Source organism: Anguilla rostrata, chromosome 4 (genome assembly GCF_018555375.3).
Source record: "Anguilla rostrata isolate EN2019 chromosome 4, ASM1855537v3, whole genome shotgun sequence".
In the NCBI taxonomy this organism is placed as follows: domain Eukaryota; kingdom Metazoa; phylum Chordata; class Actinopteri; order Anguilliformes; family Anguillidae; genus Anguilla; species Anguilla rostrata.
Genome location: NC_057936.1, coordinates 54,846,597 through 54,865,485, shown reverse-complemented (window position 1 = coordinate 54,865,485; position 18,889 = coordinate 54,846,597). Strand labels below are relative to the sequence as shown.

General features: G+C 41.2%; 2 protein-coding genes across 2 annotated transcripts; both read left to right on the top strand.

Moving 5' to 3' along the window:
* Positions 1 to 53: 53 nt before the first annotated feature.
* On the top strand, positions 54 to 3,656 carry gpr88 (G protein-coupled receptor 88). The gene has a single exon (XM_064333262.1). The coding sequence runs from the start codon at positions 675 to 677 to the stop codon at positions 1,710 to 1,712; it is 1,038 nt and encodes a 345-aa protein (XP_064189332.1). The 5' UTR covers positions 54 to 674; the 3' UTR covers positions 1,713 to 3,656.
* A 6,581-nt stretch (positions 3,657 to 10,237) lies between these two features.
* On the top strand, positions 10,238 to 17,807 carry vcam1b (vascular cell adhesion molecule 1b). Its single transcript, XM_064333261.1, has 10 exons — positions 10,238 to 10,398; positions 10,786 to 11,064; positions 11,328 to 11,633; positions 11,920 to 12,180; positions 12,807 to 13,082; positions 13,678 to 13,956; positions 14,820 to 15,131; positions 15,277 to 15,552; positions 16,000 to 16,260; positions 16,569 to 17,807. Exons 1-10 carry the CDS (start codon positions 10,356 to 10,358, stop codon positions 16,736 to 16,738), a joined length of 2,463 nt encoding a protein of 820 aa, XP_064189331.1. The 5' UTR covers positions 10,238 to 10,355; the 3' UTR covers positions 16,739 to 17,807.
* The last annotated feature ends 1,082 nt before the right edge of the window (positions 17,808 to 18,889 follow it).

The following is an 18,889-nucleotide window of genomic DNA, read 5'->3' as shown; positions in this document are numbered from 1 at the left end:
TGGTTAACTGAGACGAAATTTTCGGAAGCTGGCATTATATGCTCTGTCTCTCGTTGCACGTATGTAGTGAAAACTTATCTGAAGTATGCCCTGTACTCTAGTACAAATCTGAACACTGGCCTTTTGATGTAAGTTAGGAAATATCAATGTCAAGAACTACCTTCGGGCCAAGATCAGTAAAATTAATGCAAGCGCCATAGAATGCCCCTTCGAGATGCCATTGGAACGTGGGTCACGCTTCAAGACTTACATAGGCTATCTGTCCACTTGCTTCCCATTTCTCAAGTTATAATAGTATTTTGTCTGTTTTTGCTTTTATTCACGTATGTGCATATTTATTCAGTATTCGTAAATGTGAAGGCTAGATGATTAACCACGGTTGCTTTGTTTTCCTCTGAATTATTCATGATCATCCGACGATATAGTAGCGCAGGGTAGGTAAAAGCTTACTCTACTTACTGGAGGCGTCGACGAGCACAACGGCTTTGCGGGGGCAACCCACCTCACCACCGCAAGAGCATCATAACCATGCAGAGTTACGGTAATGTTTTTCGTCTCTGGTTATAACGGAACGAAATTTATTTGGGCATTTATTTATTTATTTATTCATATACTGTCGTATTAAACGAAACATCAGATTGATCTACAATAGCTTCTCAAGAATCTCCTCAAGAATGTGGAACGATTCCGAGCCACTGACTGGATGCGATATGGGACGCAGCCTTAATATTTCCCTCACTACAATCTACACATTGATGTGTTTGATCGGGACTACGTTAAACGTTCTGGTGATTTACCTGGTCTTGTCATTTAAGAAACTCAGGACTTGCAGCAATGCCTTCATTGTGAACGGCTGCGTTGCTGATCTTTTGATGTGCGCGTTTTGGATGCCTCACGAGGCTGTGTTTATCTCCACTGGAGCACCTTCCGCGGTTGGGTACCACGCTTTTAAAGAAGCTGTTCTGTTTCTTGGAATCACAGTCTCTCTTCTCTCCCACTCCCTCATTGCAGTGAACAGATACGTCTTAATTACGAAGGTTCCTGCAACATACATGTCGCTGTATCAAAAACGACACACAGAGTGGATGATATGTGCGTCGTGGCTTATATCGCTCGGATGTCTGCTGCCATGGCTCTCAGCTCCTCTTTACCAAAAAGAAAGATGCTTAGATCTACAGGTTGCAACATCCTTCACAAGAAGATCCGTTCTGTCAAACCCTTTTGCGGCTGGTACCTTAGCACTCACCATTTTTGCCCATACTGTGGTTGTTTTGTATTGCTATTTCAAAATATTTCGCAGAGTGCAGATCAGCGTGAAAAGAGTTAGCATATTAAATTTTCAAATCGTGAACAATCTCCCCTACTCTTTTCCGAGGAAGGACAAGCGCCTTGGGTTTTACGTATTGGCTGTGTGTTGCATCTTTCTTCTCACTACCGAACCGCTCTTCTGGGTTTTATTTGTGGGTCTTTTAAAAACATTGCCTGCAGCAGTTCGGACAGCCACATGGATGGTCTTCTGCACTCTCTTCGTATTGAATCCGTTTCTCTACACTTGGAAGAACGAAGAATTTAGGAAGTCTTTCAGATCGGTTGTAAGAGGAGAATTATGGAGAGGGTCGACGGTTGGTGTTGAGCCTGTCATGATCAATACTATCTCTCACCTCTTACCGAGACAGAACAGCAGAAGAACATTCCTTGGCGAAGTGAATTAAACTGTGACTTCCTCACCAGTGAAATATGTATGTGTAATAGGCCTGTACACCTGGTTTTAAGAACCTGTAAACCCTGAATTCGTCGATACGAGCTACGTTAATTAATTAAATTATTTAATGAATTAATTAAACCTGTAAGCCTACTTTTAAAATCAGTTTTCACTAAAAAAACAAGGTGTTCAAGCAAAATAAAAGTTGAAATAAGTTGAAACTGACAGAGTTGAGATCAAGTGTGTTATAGCTGAAGGTTAACTTAATTGGTTGTAACACGTAGTCTATTGCGGTTGTCCACAGATTGTTCTATCTCACTATTGGGAGAAATTGTGCATAGCCCTGGCGATTTCTTTAGAAATGTATTAGACACCCGTGAAAATGACGTGTCTTGCATACTATTTATTGTAGGTAGTGCTGTAATGTAAACTGAGAACATGAATAAGAAAAAATATCCTATTATATAATAAATAAGCCCATAATGCAAATATTCTTTTTAGCTCTTGAATGTATTTGTTTCTTTTTGGTGACACCAGCGAGAAAACCAGTTATCCATTTTCATTCCTTGACCTGTTTTTTTATTTTATTTTATTTTTTTTTTAGCAAGGATGTAATATCTTTTGTATTGATCTTGTTAATTTAAATGTTCCTCTTGTGAGTGCACTCATGAAGATACTGAACATGCATTTTTGAGAGTAAAAACGTCCCATTACGTATTAGAGTTGATACCTCCAGTTTCTTCCTTTTCATTATGGTAAAATACAGTAATACAAGGATGAGCGGGGCGTTATTATGGATATAGGCTAGTTTTGCCGAAAACACCTATTAACTAACCTACACGTGCCGTTCGTAAATATATATTTTGTCGATCATTTGAGGTCTTGAACCAATTCTAAAGTTTTTGCATGCATTTTTGCATGCATTTCTAATGCAACTCTTCTTCTAAAAATTAACAAGTCAGCATTTCATCAGATGAAACTGTAGTCAACCATGGTGAACAGTCCAGTGTTAATTCAACTTTAACAGCGTTAATTCCACTCTTAACAGATAACATTTGGTTCCACATTCCAGAGTGGGATCAAATGTTGTCGGTTAAGAGTTGAATTAACACTGTTAGCGTTGAATTGACTCTGAACATATTACTGTGCAGGCTATTTTTTTCAATTCACATGTTATTTCGACGACAGCTGTTTTCAAATGCACAGATTGAAAAGTTAAAGAAAATGAAAACAAGTGAATAAAACATGCTGATGGGATGACATTTGTTGATGTAATGAAGGTCGATCCCATCATCTTTTCTAATGCACTGAACTTGAATCCAGACTGGGTGGACCATGGGAGACTGCTCAAATGGGCAGTTAAATTAACAGAGTACAATGACAACCAGGGGGAAGACTGAAATTCTGAGTGTAACTTGTATTTTACCACCACAGACTGACATTACTGTTGCCCAGAAAAAAGAAAATCTGCAAACATTTATAGTTTCCAGGCTTAATAAATAACATCAAATTGTAATAAAAGTAAATGTTTATGGATCTGACCAAAACATATCAAGAGCTATCTGGGCAAAGTTAATACATTGACAAAATAATTTAACCTAACTGGCTTGTACATCTCAGGGTTTATCATAGATTGATCTGATCTTATTGAATAGCCTTTTTGTAAGAATAATTTAAGATTACATGTCCAAAGGCCCACGCAATTACACAATTTATTTTAAAACACATAGGGAATCGAATCAATTTCTTTGATTCACCTTTTTACAGGTTTTATCCACCATCACAACCAAGGACCAATGACCTATATTATGAATACATAGGCTCGAGTGATGTGGCAGACACAAGAAGCAAAGTATCTCTGGAATTATAATGGAGTTTTTACTTTCAAATTAAGCAGTTGTTACTGTGCATGTGAGTTTAAAGTACAAAATAAAGTTTGTAATTTTTCAAATAAGCTTGTCCCTTTCTTTGCACATTTTAGCAATTTGTTGTGTGTGAAGGGCAGTTCTGTTACTATACAGAATAGTAGTTGGCTTGGGGTTGTGATGAGTGGGGCCATCACATGACCTGCAGGGGTTTAAATGTATATTTCAGTTGCTGTCTTCCAGGGTTCCTTTAGGCAATCAAATGGCACAGTCAAATGACTAACTGTACAACTGAATGGTTAATTGAGACTTTTATGAAAACATTTAGTTGACCTAATATGAGGAGAGTGGAAAGAAGGGAAGCAAACATAGACGTAATGTCCAATGCACACACTACAGTAAACATCAATCAAAGTCTGAGCTCCACACCGAAAGGAAATCATTTGTCGGCAAGGTAAAAGACTGCCTTGTGGAGCTGCTGACTGTCATTCAAGATTTAGCAGATGCAATCTTAAATGCAAATAATCCCCTGGAAAAAGTGGATAATCCCAAATTATGAACATATTTAAACAAGCATGTAATAAATGGAGGAGAAATTCCATCAGCCGGACAGGTTCAACAGAACTATGCAGCGCAGACTGCGGCTTTACACGAAGTCAAAATGAAAGTGCTGACACAGTATATGTGTGGTCATGGACAAATAGCCAGATGGGACAGATAGTCAGACAATCCATCACAACTAATTAGAAAGTTTTCCTTATTGATAGACTGTGCCTTCCTACCATATTTTCATCAGCTGTGGATTGCATCAAGAAAGGCCAAGAGGATTTTATGGTTGATTAAAAAAAAAAAAGACTACCTTTTTGTCTGATGATACAAGTTATATGTTGAAAGCATATCAAGACATTCTTAAAAGCTTATTGCCAAATTTAGAGCAGTTAACTTTAAATGTCAGCATTGTGGCACCAGTGAGTAATATTTGGGCCAATCATTTATAAAAACGTTACAGATAAAGTTTACATACTCATGGCCTCTGCTCCAACTTGACATGGCAGCGGCACCAGATCTAAAAATAGGCAACATAGGTGGTGACCAAAGACACCCCCACCACTGGACTGCGGCCTCACCCAGGGAGACAGAAAGGCAATAGCCATGCCTGAATGGCAGTCTTTCCCCTAGACTCACTTCCAGCTTTCCCTGAAAACTGTAGATCTGAGCTGGACAAATTGTTTTCCCAAGAAATGGCGGGTAGCAGAGCAACCAAAGCGACAAGCCATTTTCCGCTCTTCTTAAAAATGTTTTTTCGCCATGCTATAATGAAACATACTGTGACAGTCCTTTGATGTCAAATAAAGACTTTAATTTCAGATATGAAAACTCAGAAAAATTTAGATGAAAACTCCTTCAGCATATGATAAAGAAGATTCCCAACATGCTTCAAGCCAGCTAAATAAAAAAAGGACTGGATAGGTGCTCAACAGCCAGGACAGTCAAACTAGAGCAAAAAAGTCCTTACCGGGCACTTCACAAGGACTGGCCCAAAATAAGGTATACTGGAGTGCACTTTGCTCCAGTGTCCCAAAATGAAGGAGGATATTACAGTGATGGGATGGGCCTAAATGCACTCGTCTCTCTAGACATTCTAAGTTTGTAGAAAAATAAGTTAGGTGGGATAGTAGGCTGACCCACACCTCCCACCAGCCCCACCCCTATTGTCCAATAGGCTCTAGTTATTCAGAGAGGAAACAGTCATCTTATAGTTACATAATACCAGAATCCTTTGCCTTATTTATATTCCAAGTTCACAAATTAAAAAAGTGTTTTATGTAAGTTTGTGTACTTAACACTAAGACCTGCTGGCTGACTATTTATTCAGTGAGTTTATTGCCCCAAGAATGACACTTGGCCTGCTGAATCTTCTGCAGCATAAACAGTATTGTTCATGCTGTACACTGTACACTGATACAGAGAGAGTTACTCATTTACAGTGACTGTGGACAGTTATTTGCAATGCTCCGAGAAGCTCAGCGTGGGTGCATTATTAATCAAGCAAAGCGAACACAAATAGTGCATATGACTTGTTTTCTGCTGTCGAGACCATTCTGAAAAATGCTACCTGTCTGTGATTAGCCTGCAAAGTACTGTGCTGAAGCCTTGCTATGAACAGTCGCTTGACACATTTCATGTTAATTCCTGGCAACACCAGTTAACCCCTGTTTGCTTCCAATTTTAAAACACAAACATGTCATGCATGCGTCAGAACATCATTATTACAGCAAGCAGACTCACTAGTAATTTATGGTAAATCAGAGGAATGTCCTAATTCTTAGATCATTCTACGACATGCAGATAGGGAAAGGGGGAGAATATTTTGGGTCACATCCAAGGCCTTGTTAATGTGCCTCTCCACCTCAGCAGACCTGAGGTATGTCTGCCAACAACAGCAGTGAGGGAGAGTACACCTTGCTGAACCCCCCAGACAGCAACGTTATGTGTGTAGTCCTTGGAGACATTTTCAAATGCATTCATTTTACTGATCTTGGCCCGAAGGTAGTGCTTGACATTGGTATTTCCTAACTTACATCAAAAGGCCAGTGTCCAGATTTGTACTAGTGTACAGGGCATACTTCAGATAAGTTCAATTTGAGCACTTTGTGTTCTGACTGAAGTACCACTGTGTGCCTGAGCTTCACCATTAAGGGCTCCTCAGCGAGTCTGCCTGTTATTTTCATTCCTCATTTTCTTCTTTAGTTGAGGTCAAGTGAGATGTTCACCATCGCTCCAGCTTGCATTGTGATTTCGTATTGAAATAAGTGAGTTATTGATTCCACAGAATGCAGCGTACAAAGCACAGAAAGCTTTCTCCGCCGGCTCCCTCCTGATTGTCGAGACAAAATGCGCTCTGAAAATAGCTGCACCGGCACACAGGTTTTTTTTGTTACCTCTCCAGTGGCACTCACGTCCTCATCACCAGGCTGCTATCTGTAACTAAGCTCTCAGCGCATTGTGGCAGGCCCACTCACATCCTGCTGTCTCACATTCCCTGTGAGAAGCTCATTTATATTCCACTCCAGTGCCCCTTTAACCTCCCTCAGTCAGAAATGTATACCAGCATAGCTCAGATGTTGCAACATTAGATAAAGCAAGGAACAAAGAACGTTCACTCCACACTCACTCTATACTGCACCTTAAATTCCCAGTTTCACCGACAGACACCATGACTGTGGTTCCACACAGTTACAGGAAAGAGTGGATAGGCAATCACCCCTGCCATTGAGCGGCATGTACTATAAGTGCAGCACTAATTCAAGAGCATTAGAGTTCTCTTCCCCAGAATGTTTCTGTTAATAGGTATTGACCGTGTTCTCTCTTTGCTAGTAGGCCTACTATTGATGATAGTCAGAGTATGTATGCATGTATGTATGTAGGTATGTACAGTGCGGTGAAAAAGCACCGATTTCCTCTTTTATTGCATATTTGTCACACTCACTGGTTTCAGATCTTTAGAAAAAATGTAATATTAGACTCTGGGAAACTGAGTAAGCACAAAACATTTTTCAAATAAATATTTTATTTAGTTTATTTAATGAAAAAGTTATTAAACACCCATATCAAAGAAATTGCCCCCTAGTTACTAAATCAACCAATTAATCCAATTTAATTGATCATTAGATTCAGTTGATTGAACACAGCCAGGCTTGATTGCAATCAGCCCTGTTAAATCTAAACCTCGCTCATACAGAACCTTATCATCAGAGTGAAGTAGTCACCACAACATTTCTACAAGCACACTATGCCATGATCAAAGGAATTCTAGAAGAAACAGAAGTTGTTGGAAATATATCAGTCTAGGAAGGGTTACAAATCAATTTCTAAGGCTCTGAACCATAGTGAGAGCCATTATCTACAAATGGTAGTGTGATGATGTGGGGGTGCTTTGCTGCCTCGTGACCTGGGCTGCTTGCCATTATTGAAGGTACCATGAGTACTGCTCAGTGCCAGAAAATTCTTCAGGAGATTGTCCAGTCATCTGTCCATGAGCTGAAGCTGAACTGTAATTGGTTTTTGCAGCAAGACAATGATCCAAAACACAAAAACAAATCCACATCTAAATGACTGAAAAGAAACAAAATTCTATCTATCTATCTATCTATCTATCTATCTATCTATCTATCTATCTATCTATCTATCTATCTATCTATCTATCTATCTATCTATCTATCTATCTATCTATCTATCTATCTATCTATCTATCTATCCATCCATCCATCCATCCATCCATCCATCCATCCATCCATCCATCCATCCATCCATCCATCCATCCATCCATCCATCCATCCATCCATCCATCCATCCATCTTTTATAACAGCTTCTCCTATGCCAGTCTGCTGCAGGAGGTTTGAGATTATTAATAATAAAATAATTATTCTTATTTCAATAATCACAAACAGGTCCTTATTCTGTTTTAAGGTAAGGTATTGGGGTCTCCTGCACAAAATTGAATCTAACAGGAACATAACAGATACATGAATTGTAGGATTTTTCAGCAGAAATCTTGCCTGATTTTTCATTTGGTTGTTTTTCAGTCAGGAATAGGCAATCTGCACATAGTTAAAACACCAATGAACGCTTGCCTGCCCATGAAGGTTGCACAGTCAAACTTGTCAGAATTTGTATATTCATGATTAAAATTCATTCAAGAGCCTCACAGACACTATGAAAGTAACGTTTTACTCTGCATGTAAATAGAAAAGGATTTAATGTGGACTTCCAAGGGTACGAACTGAATCTTTTAAAAACATACAGCAACACAATTACAGGAAGTGTATCACCACCAATAATTATCCTCCCACACATGACTCTGAGGTCCTCAGAGAAGACATTATGCAACATCTAGTTCTAAAAATAAGCAGCATGCTAAACCAGAGGACAGAAATTTGATTTGATATAATCTGGTTTAATAATTTCATGGTGAAACTATTACACATGGATTTGTGGGCATGCATTTCATTGGTTATTAAATGTATGGTATGTTTGAAAATTATATAAAGTCGGAAAATAATGATAAAAAGATAGAAAAAAAGAAAATCCAACCATCCAACCATAAGTGTTGAATAAAAAAGCATTAGCTACGTTAACATGGAGTCTCTTATTCCACGTCCAATAGGATCACCAACCAGAATAAAAATGTCTCTAAACTAAACTATCCCATACCGATTGAAATTTCATTCAGTTTGAAAGGGGTGGAGTAAACCTTTTGTTAATATTGTGACAGATGTGAAATGACCGACAGGCCTATAAAAACATTTTGATTTTATGATTTCATTTGAATCCGATCGATAGGAGAATGTTACACATACAAGCGCTTGAATCGACTACTTGAATAGAATAAATATTCTTTCTGCGCATGTTCACTGTGTAAGTGACGTCGCCGAAGACACGACTGGTCTGTGGGCGACTTACTTTTCCTTTTGGAAACGTTCAAACGTTCAAACGTTCAAACAAACAAACAAACAAGCAAAAAATCGCAGAACGATGTGATGTTCGAAAAGCGCTAAATAATGAGTTGTGAAAGTGTGTGAAAAAATTAAGGACAGAACTATCGACTCATCATCTGCTGTTTAATAACTGTTTAAACATAACGATAATTATATTCCATTGACACTGCTGCCTGAAAGACTATGTAAGAACACTATCAATGTAAATAGCCTACTGTACATACCATACGATGCATATTTGGAAATGTTTATATAAATTTGTATTGTGCACTCGAACGCCAGAAGTTGGCTAGAGTCTGGGGTTGTGCGCATGCCAGAAATTGCTTTCCGATTACATGTTTGCGAACGTAAACGCACACCTTAATCAGATCAACATGCATGTAAACGGTTCATTTGGAATCTTCAATCTGAATGAGTGTATTCGGAATGATGAAATATTCTGCATGTAAACGTAGCTATTAGTTCATGGTATTACAGTAAATACTGCATATATGTATATAATGAGTTATGAATTCTATGTAAATACATAGGCTACATGAAAACTGATGCTTCATAAGAAACATTTCAAACAAAACAAAGACGTTTTATGTGTTGAGATAAAATCAACCTTATCCGGTTCACACATCCTTACTAATATTGGGATCGTTGTAATAATTAAATATCGAAATAGAAATTATAAAAAAATGATATATCTTATATAAATGCATAATAAAATGACACATTTATGATTTGAATAATTGATGGATTGTTGCACATGAACTTGCACTGATGTGGTAAATAGCCGATGTATTTCACCCTGTAGTGGTGTTGACTGATGATGTCAAAAGATAACCATCATATCGATGTGAGAGTCCTCAGCCATCAGGTTCCTTCTAGGAGGCCTTGAAAAATCTTTGTAATCCCAGCACTATAGATAATGATCTTTGCTGTTTTAGATAAATAACGCGGATTGAACTTGAATAAAACACAACAGGCATTACCAGCGGGACACTTTTTCTAAAGCGATGTTGCTCTGACGGTCCGTTATTAAAAACTCTTACTGAAGGGGGAGCACTTCTACACACCCAAAAATTCAGTCCCAGGAGTGGGGGAATTCATCCGTGACATATTTGGTATTTTTGAAGAGGACTTTTTTTTCTTTCCTCGTCGGAATCCCCTCAGACGCAGGCTATAAAATCCTTCATCCCAGTTACAGACCCAGCATTGCACTGCTGACAGAAGCAGGGAAACGAATAATCGCGTTGGATATCATATTAATCTTCTGTACACATTCACATCAACTTTAAACAATGGAGTTTACTATAATGATGATTTTGGCATTACCTGTGGCAGGTAAGTTATTATTATATTTGCGGGTGCTCAAAATGCTGGATCTCTTTTAAAAGTCTGTATTTTATATAGATTTCTTTTCACGTCGTATCAATTGTTGACAGTTGCTGAACTGTTTTAATTTTTTATAAATTATTTTCTGACATATGACGTGTAAACATACAGAGTAATAGTCAAATGTTAATTCAGCGCTAACAGTAGGCTCCATGAATTCACTATATGGACTAGATATAGGCTACTCTAAGAGTTGATTTAACACCGAACATTTTACTGTTTATAAATGTAAAATATAGTAGCATGTAGGGCTGATTTCTTTATATAGCAAAATGGGTGCGCACTAAATGGTAATTTAACTGTAATAAATTTACAAAACGTTGTCTTTTTAAACAGCGAATTCATTTGTTATGGAATTGGAGCCACGTAATACGGTGTTACGAGTTGGCGACAGGCAGGTGCTGAGATGTAGCGCCAGGGACTGTTCCGAGAGCACCACCCTCACCTGGGCTTCCCTCGAAGATAAGCCGCTTTCCGGGAGCGTGGAAAATCCCTCCGCATCGGAATCCCTCCTCATCTTTGATCCCGTATCCACAGCTCATGATAACATGTTTGTTTGCAAAGTCAGTTGCGGGAATAAAAGGAAACAGATGTCTGCAACCGTGAAAGTTTATTGTAAGTTATTTTTGTATGTCATATCTGTATTGCTGTTCTGGTTTAAAACTGCTGTCGGATGATAGCAGTTGATTATTTGCAGATATAGTTATAAAATAACATTTTCAGATAATTGTTAATAACAATCTACCAAACCTAAAGGTTTTATTGTCTTACACCAATACACAAATGTATGGATATTTTTGAAAATAATTTTATGTTCAAATACTAGCAATATGTTACTTAATATTGCTTGAAATATTTAAGTGTATGTTTCATTTCAGCTTTCCCAAAAGAACCTGTCATTTCGGGGAATGGCCACATGCTGGTGGGTGAAGCTAATACTCTCACCTGTAAGGTGCCGACAGTCTATCCTCCAGAGTACATGGAGATTGAGTGGTTGCAGGGCGGGAGAGTCCTTCACACCTACGAGGGAAGAGCAGACATTTCAAATGTCACCTCCAGATACAAATACATGGCAACAAGCGAAGACAATGGAAAAGCTATTACTTGTAGGGCCCGGCATACTTTTGAAGGGGTTCCTGAGGATCAGAAGATTAAGGAAACCACGGTTTCTTTGAATGTGATGTGTAAGTCGCTATATTTACACTGAAGTTCATGCAGAAGGTTACTGTGTATTCTTAGTGAATTGAAAGTTCTGTTTATACTGTATAAGACATTGATAAAAATGAAACAGTATTGATATTCTACCCCCACCGTCCGTGAAATGTAGCGTTAGATAAACTTTGATTTCATTTTTCTCTGATAGGATAAATTTGATGGGTGAGTCCCATCACTTGCACTTGTATAAACTCTCCTTAATACCTTATAAAAATGAATGATTAAGAATGATTATTCCTGCTGTTATTAATGCAGATGCACCCAGGGATATTAGGATATCAGAGACAGCCGTGGTGAAAATGGGAGCAAATTTGACACTGGCATGCACTGCAGAAGGAAACCCACGGCCAGTGACAGTGTGGAGGAAAGTTGGGCCTGCAGGCCAGTCTGTCACAGTGGGTGAAAATGAGACGCTCGTCTTCGGTCATGTGACAGTGTCCCATGCTGGCACCTATGAGTGTGAGACAAAAAGCATGCTGGGAAACCTCAGAGCCACGGTGAATGTCACTGTGCAAGGTGAGACGCACAAATGACCATCTGCGTCAGGGGTGCCCAATCTTATCTGATAAGGGCTGGTGTGGGTGCAGGTTTTTGTTTTGGGCTAGCCCAGCACAATGGCACCTGATTCCACTAATTCATTAATCATGGTCTTCAATCAAGGCCTTGATGAGTAGAATCAGGTGTTTCAGTGCTGGGCTCAAAACAAAAACCTTAACCTTTTAAGATAAGATTGAATACCCCTGATATACATGATTAATTGTCCTGAGTGTTATGTCCTGAACTGATCACGTAGAAATCAGGGAACAGAAGCTATGTTGCTGAATACCCTTTAGGAAATAGAATATGGTGTTATATATTGTAAATATTTGGACTTTTGGTGTGGATTTAAAAAATATAATAATATAATAATATATTTCACTGATAATTCTGCCAGTAAGGCTCTCTTCTGGGGTCCTATTTTGGCTATGTCTTACTTGGTTTTAAATTTCTGCATAACATTCTTGTAAAACTATTGTTGATAATAGAAGTGCCTTTCACTTCGTTGGAGGGAGCACTTCTCAGGAACTCAGTTCTAAAAACATTGCCTCTTTGCACTTATTTTCATTGTTCAAGTCAATTCATTGGAAAGTTTCTTCTGGCAGGTCCTCCAAGGAACACTTCCATCACAGTGAGCCCGGCCAGGGAGCTGAAGGAAGGGGACAACGTGACCATTTCCTGCTACACGGACAGCGTACCAGCGGGCCGTCTGGTTCTGCGCAGGGTGTCCGAGGGTCAGAAAACGGACCTACAGACCAGCTCTGACTCCACCACCTCCATCTCCCTGCCCTCTGTCCAGCTGTCTGACTCAGGCCTGTACGAGTGTGAGGCCCTCAATGAACACGGGAGCCAGGCTGCCAGCACCCAAGTGACTGTCGAAGGTGGGAATCATCATTTTGTCACACGACACTAAATCGGTGTTTACTTTTGTTTCCACAAAGTTAGCTGGAGGCGAACATGATTTTCAATGTCTCTTTTGCTTTGTCACTGACACAACTGAATATCGCCTGAGTATGTTGGGTGGAAAGAAGAGAACTGCATGAGGAAGCAGCGACAGAGAGAGGGGGCTAGAGAAGGGGAATTTGTCTGTGTAAAGTACAGAGAGCACAGTTCCCCAGGGGGTACACATTCTAAGCTCTGTGGAAATTTCACCAGCCGCTCCACTGTATAAAAGAGGCTGTGAGCAACTGGACGACACTAACGCCTTTTAAAACACGCTGATCGTCTATCTCTGTGCTTTAGGCTTTTGATAGTGCTGTAATGTTACTGATGGTTTTTATTACTGTAAGCCTGTGGTTTGCACACTCAGCAGGAGGTAAGAGAGGAGGAAGTTAAAAGAGTTTCAATGGAGCACAAAAGTGTTTTTGTAGCCATATCCATTGACATAAAAAAGAGGATTGTAATAATGGTGGTAATTGGATTAATGGTGATGCTGACTTGTGTGTCCTGACGTGTCTGTTCTCTTTGTTCGGCCAGTCCACCCCCTTGAGGTGGAACTGAGCCCAGGGGACGGTGTGATCACTGTGGAGAGAGGGGCCAGCGTCATCCTGTCCTGCAGGGCCACGGGCTGTCCCTCCCCAGCCTTCTTCTGGAAGAGCCCGCTGGATGCGTCCGTTCGCCGCCGGAGCCAGACCCAGGGGCCCCTCTCACAGCTCTTTCTCAGCCCAGTGGAGCTCCAGGATGAGAGAGCCTACACCTGCGAGGTCAAGTGCGGCTCAGTCCTGAAGTCAAAGGGCACGGAGATAAAGGTCTTCTGTGAGTATGAAATAAGGTTACTTCAGCGGAGGGTAATGTACTGAGCTTAGATAACTAGATATAGATATGCCGCATAAATAAATGAGAGAAATCGCTGAATAGACAGTATTTAAAGCAGGCGGGGAATACCCCAAGAATGTCAAATAGTTTCCGATTTCTTGTATGCTGTTGTTTCTGTGACATGGGTTAAGAATAGCGCTACCCGTATAACTGGTCCTTTCACCTTTATGGTTCAGGGGATAGTTTTAGCTCTTCTCCACAATGTTGGATTTGCTTTCTTTCGTGACGCCGGCCTTGGCTGAGGAAGCCTTGGTGTGTTGTAGCAGGAAATGCCTGCCAAAGTGACCCTCGAAGAGCTGAGATGGATGACTCTGTGCCCCTTCACTGCGTACAAGCTCAAGGCTGAAGGGATCTCTTAATAACAGTAGCTGGATTGAGCTGCTGCGTATTTGTGCAGCTCTTTTTCAACATTGTCCTGATAATTATCGGAGGGTTATTTCAGGACCTGGAGATATACTTCAGCGTGATACAATACGGCGCTTTCCTGATGAGTGGTTTTGTGATCAGACGCTGCATTACACGAGCCGTCTTCAAATGCCCTTTGCTCTGATTCTCTCTGGCGCTGACATCAGAAATTAGGCTTGAATCAGTGCTTCCAAATTAGGATTCATTAAACCCTCCACTCCCTCGCCGTGGCTTTTTTGTAGTTAATCATCAACGGGAAGTTAATGAAATATGAAAAAGGTCAGGAACAACGGTTTTTGTTATTGTGCATGTGAAAAAGAGAGTGAAGAGGGTTTATCATCCTGTTGGATGTCTGAAGCTGTCTCAGTCATGATGGAGTATGTCTCTGTCCCCCTCAGCCTTTCCCTCAGACCCGGTGATTGAGAGCGGTGGCGCTCACGTGGAAGGAAAGGTGTCCACCCTGCGCTGCAGCGTACGGGACGTCTTCCCCGCCGAACGCCTGCGGGTGGACTGGTGGGACGAGGAGAGGCTCCTGCACTCAGAGGAGGGCTCCTTCTCCAGCGGCCTGCAGGACCTGACCTCCACACTGACCTTCACGCCCACGGCAGGGCACCAGGGCAAACGGGTCACCTGCAAGGCTACTTTTCAAATGGAGGGTGTCCCCAGGAACAGGACTGTGAGGACTGCTGTGACCACTGTGACGCTTCAATGTGAGTCACCAGGGTTTTTGTGTTTGGGCTGTGTGGGAGTCACCAGGGTTTGTGTGTTTGGGCTGTTTGTGAGTGAGCAGGGTTTGTGTGTTTGGACTGTGTGTGAGTGACCAGTGACCATGCTAATAATGTTCTCACTGTTCAGATGCCCCCCGGAACACATCCATCACAGTGAGCCCGGCCAGGGAGCTGAAGGAAGGGGACAACGTGACCATTTCCTGCTACACGGACAGCGTACCAGCGGGCCGCCTGGTTCTGCGCAGGGTGTCCGAGGGTCAGAAAACGGACCTACAGACCAGCTCTGACTCCACCACCTCCATCTCCCTGCCCTCTGTCCAGCTGTCTGACTCAGGCCTGTACGAGTGTGAGGCCCTCAATGAACACGGGAGCCAGGCTGCCAGCACCCGAGTCATTGTGAAGAGTGAGTCCCACAAACCTCCCACACAAGTTTCTCTGACCTCATTCTCTGGAGTTTTCTCAAAATACTGCGTCTTTCAAACACAAGCCCTGCTCTCACTTCCTCTTTTCATTTCCACATTGTGCATGTGTCCTGTATCCGTCACAGGCTTGTGGTATTGCTGTTTCTCTCTTTTTGAATGTGACCTTTTAATTTTCACATGACTTCTGTGCTCATAGTGATACCATATGATAGATTTCCAAGACTGTGATTTTCCCTTGTATGAAGAACAGATAACTATTCAGCTGGTCACATCATGTTTGGCAAAGTTGTAATCCAGTATGACAGTGTGGAATTTTTAACCACTATGGTATTTATAGATGATGATTATGCACAGAAGTATGACTGACACATTAGCCCTGGATCTCTTTGCCTCTGCCATTGACATTTTATAATTTCTCGGCCACCCAGCACCCCCCAGGAACACCACGGTCCAGGTGTTCCCATCCTCACAGGTGCAGGAGGGCCAGAATGTCACCATCTGCTGCAGGACAGTCAGTTTCCCTCCGCCTGCGGTGATCCTGAGGAAACTGGACGGCGGCGCGGAGCTGTACTCTCCCAATGGCACGTTCCTCCTGCTGAACCTCACCCTGCGTGACACGGGCCTGTACCAGGTCAACGTCACCAACGACCTGGGCTACGAGACAGAGGTCTTCACCATCAGCGTGATGGGTGAGTGCGACAGGAACAACGCTGGGGGCATATTAGGCACAGGCCCTGTTAGCATAAAAGGAGGGTCATTTATAGCACAAACAAAGCACAGGCAGAGGAGAAAGAGGGGACAGATTCTTCCAGAACAGAACAAAGCATTTCTGTAAAAGACAAAAGAAAAATGGTAATAAATCATAGCCAATAAGCTTCTGGCTTGATGCTGTTGTATTTGAAAACCAAATTTATGCATCTGAAATGAGTGTTCTCATCACAATATGATTGTAATTCTCTCCCCCCCCACCCACCCCCCACCCCCTCTCCACATCCAGAGAGACAGTCAAGCCCTCCGCCTAGCTGGAATGACTTTATCGTCCCTGTCATTGGGGTGGCTGCCGTGGTGACCGCGGTGGCCATGACTGGCCTGGCCGTCCACTACCTGAACCAGGCTCGTAAGCGGGGCCTGTACGAGCTGGCGAAGTCCACGCCACGCACCGTCTAACTACCTGGAAAAGAAGGGGGTTTCCTCAAAGTCTTCACCCTGGCACCAAAGGAAGCTAGCTGTGCTGCTGATGATGAAGGTATCACGATGGTGTCACAGCACTGGCGCTGAAGGGTTTAATTTTTGAGGACGTCTGCGGGGAGCAGGGCCGTTTGCTCCTGGACAGGAACGCTGTATGCACGCACTGCTTGTACAGTTTTGCTGCTGTACACAGTGGGAGCTCCCAGTGCGTTACAAGCTGTTCGCTCAGCTTTGTCTTGGAGACTTCTCCCGGATAAACACTGAAAGACTGAAGAGACTGTCAAATGAATGCCAGCCATGTTTGCTATCCCATCCTTCTGTTTCTAGGCAGCTTTTTACCCTAACCACTGAACTGAACATTGCAACAGGAAGGATGAATGTGATTTACTCCATGATAAGTTAGTTTAATTACATGAGGTGTGATAAATTGTAAAAAGGTAATAGCACTTAAGAATATCTTAATTACAACTCTACTAAACAAACACCCATTGAAAGAACGTTTGAACTTTATTAAACCAGCAACTGAATTAGTAATGCTTACTTCAGTATGATGTACATTCAAAGTTCAGTCTAATTACATCTCTGTTGCTATTTTACACAAATGCGTCACACCTTGCTCAGTGATTGTACTGTGAGAGAAATGTACTAGGTGTCAGATTCAGGTTACTGTAGAACAGTAACAAGACTACGTGTCCCCATTTATCACTGTTTCCAGTTAAGAAGCAGACACAGCTACTGTACTATTTGGGAGAATTCTATGGTAACAGAATCACAGAATATTCACATAGAAAAGGGAATATGAAACCTGGTCAATCTAATACTGTTTGCAGCCATGCTGAATCTAGTAGGGCCAGTTCTGGTACGTTTATATTTTTAGGAAGTATAAGCAAGTAACTAAATAGAATGTCATTTTGTAAATACTTTGTGTTGTGTTCCTATTTTCTTTAAATTGCATATTGTAAAATTCAATATTTTTTCTGTTTCTGTGGTGATTTTTGTGTACATTTACAGTTCTTTTTTTCAAAATAAAATATTTATTTTTTGAAAATATGTTGAATGTTCTGTTTGGAAGAAAACGTATAAAGTGCACTTATGATTCTGGGCACCACAGGTTCACATGGGGGCAAGTTGGGGAAATTCTGAGCCGATGAGTCACTGATTGTGTGCCATCACACGTGTACTTTCATTTTCAATTCTGGCTGAAAGCATTCTGGGAAGCCTGTGTTTAACAGCACGCTGATGAGGCTGTGGGAGGAAGCCTGTCTCTGCTCCATACTGCATATTATAACCAATATATCAAAGAGACATTCAAACTGATAAAAGTCATTATTATGTAATATTAACCCACTAACTACTAGTAGTTCTGGAACAACCTCATGTCAGTTCAGGGTAGGGCTCAGTCTCAAGCAAAAATTAAGTTATTAAAATATAAGATAAAATATATGAAGAGACCATAAAATAAGATGTAGGCTGCACTATTATTTTTGCACAGATGTGCACTCCATTTTGTCATAGTGTCACAAAGCATGCATTAAAAATACCCAAAACACCCAATGTACAGCATCTTTTGAAGTGTCCTAGATGGAAAAATTTAGTCCATTGTAATAGTGGAAGGAACTGTGTGAAGAGTGATGTTCCTAGTGTACTGCATATACTCTTTTCCTTTCATCTTCGTCTTGTCTTTTTTTCCTTGCCTCTAAATTAGACAGTAGTCATGGCAACTGTACAGATGTCACAGTATGTGCAAAGAGCTGGCAGGTTTTCTATAAGTGGAGTGGGGAGATGAGAGAGAGCCGGGGTGGTGCAAATGCAGCTTTGTGGTGCTGGAGGCACACGCTGATGTGACAGGTCTTTTGCTTCTCCATGCAGCCTGTGCGTTCTGATTTCTCAAATAAATTATCTTATATATAATTCTCTATAATTATCTTGCTATGCAAGTCACTTCTCACGTGGCCAGTTCTAGTCTATTTTGGGCCCTGATATGTGGCCAAGTCAGTAAAGGTGAGACGAGGTCCTTCTAATGTAGCGCACTGGAAACTGAATTTCCGTTTCAGAAGTCCCTGGTGAATTCCTAGAATAAACAAAAGCCACTCTTTTACATTAGCTTCAGGTATTTTTAAGTTAGATATC

Coding starts and splice junctions, on each gene's coding strand:
- vcam1b (XM_064333261.1), top strand. CDS start 10,356: ATGGAGTTTACTATAATGATGATTTTGGCATTACCTGTGGCAG. Junction 11,634..11,919: donor GGTTTCTTTGAATGTGATGT/GTAAGTCGCTAT, acceptor TTATTAATGCAG/ATGCACCCAGGGATATTAGG. Junction 16,261..16,568: donor CTTCACCATCAGCGTGATGG/GTGAGTGCGACA, acceptor CTCCACATCCAG/AGAGACAGTCAAGCCCTCCG.
- gpr88 (XM_064333262.1), top strand. CDS start 675: ATGTGGAACGATTCCGAGCCACTGACTGGATGCGATATGGGACGCAGC.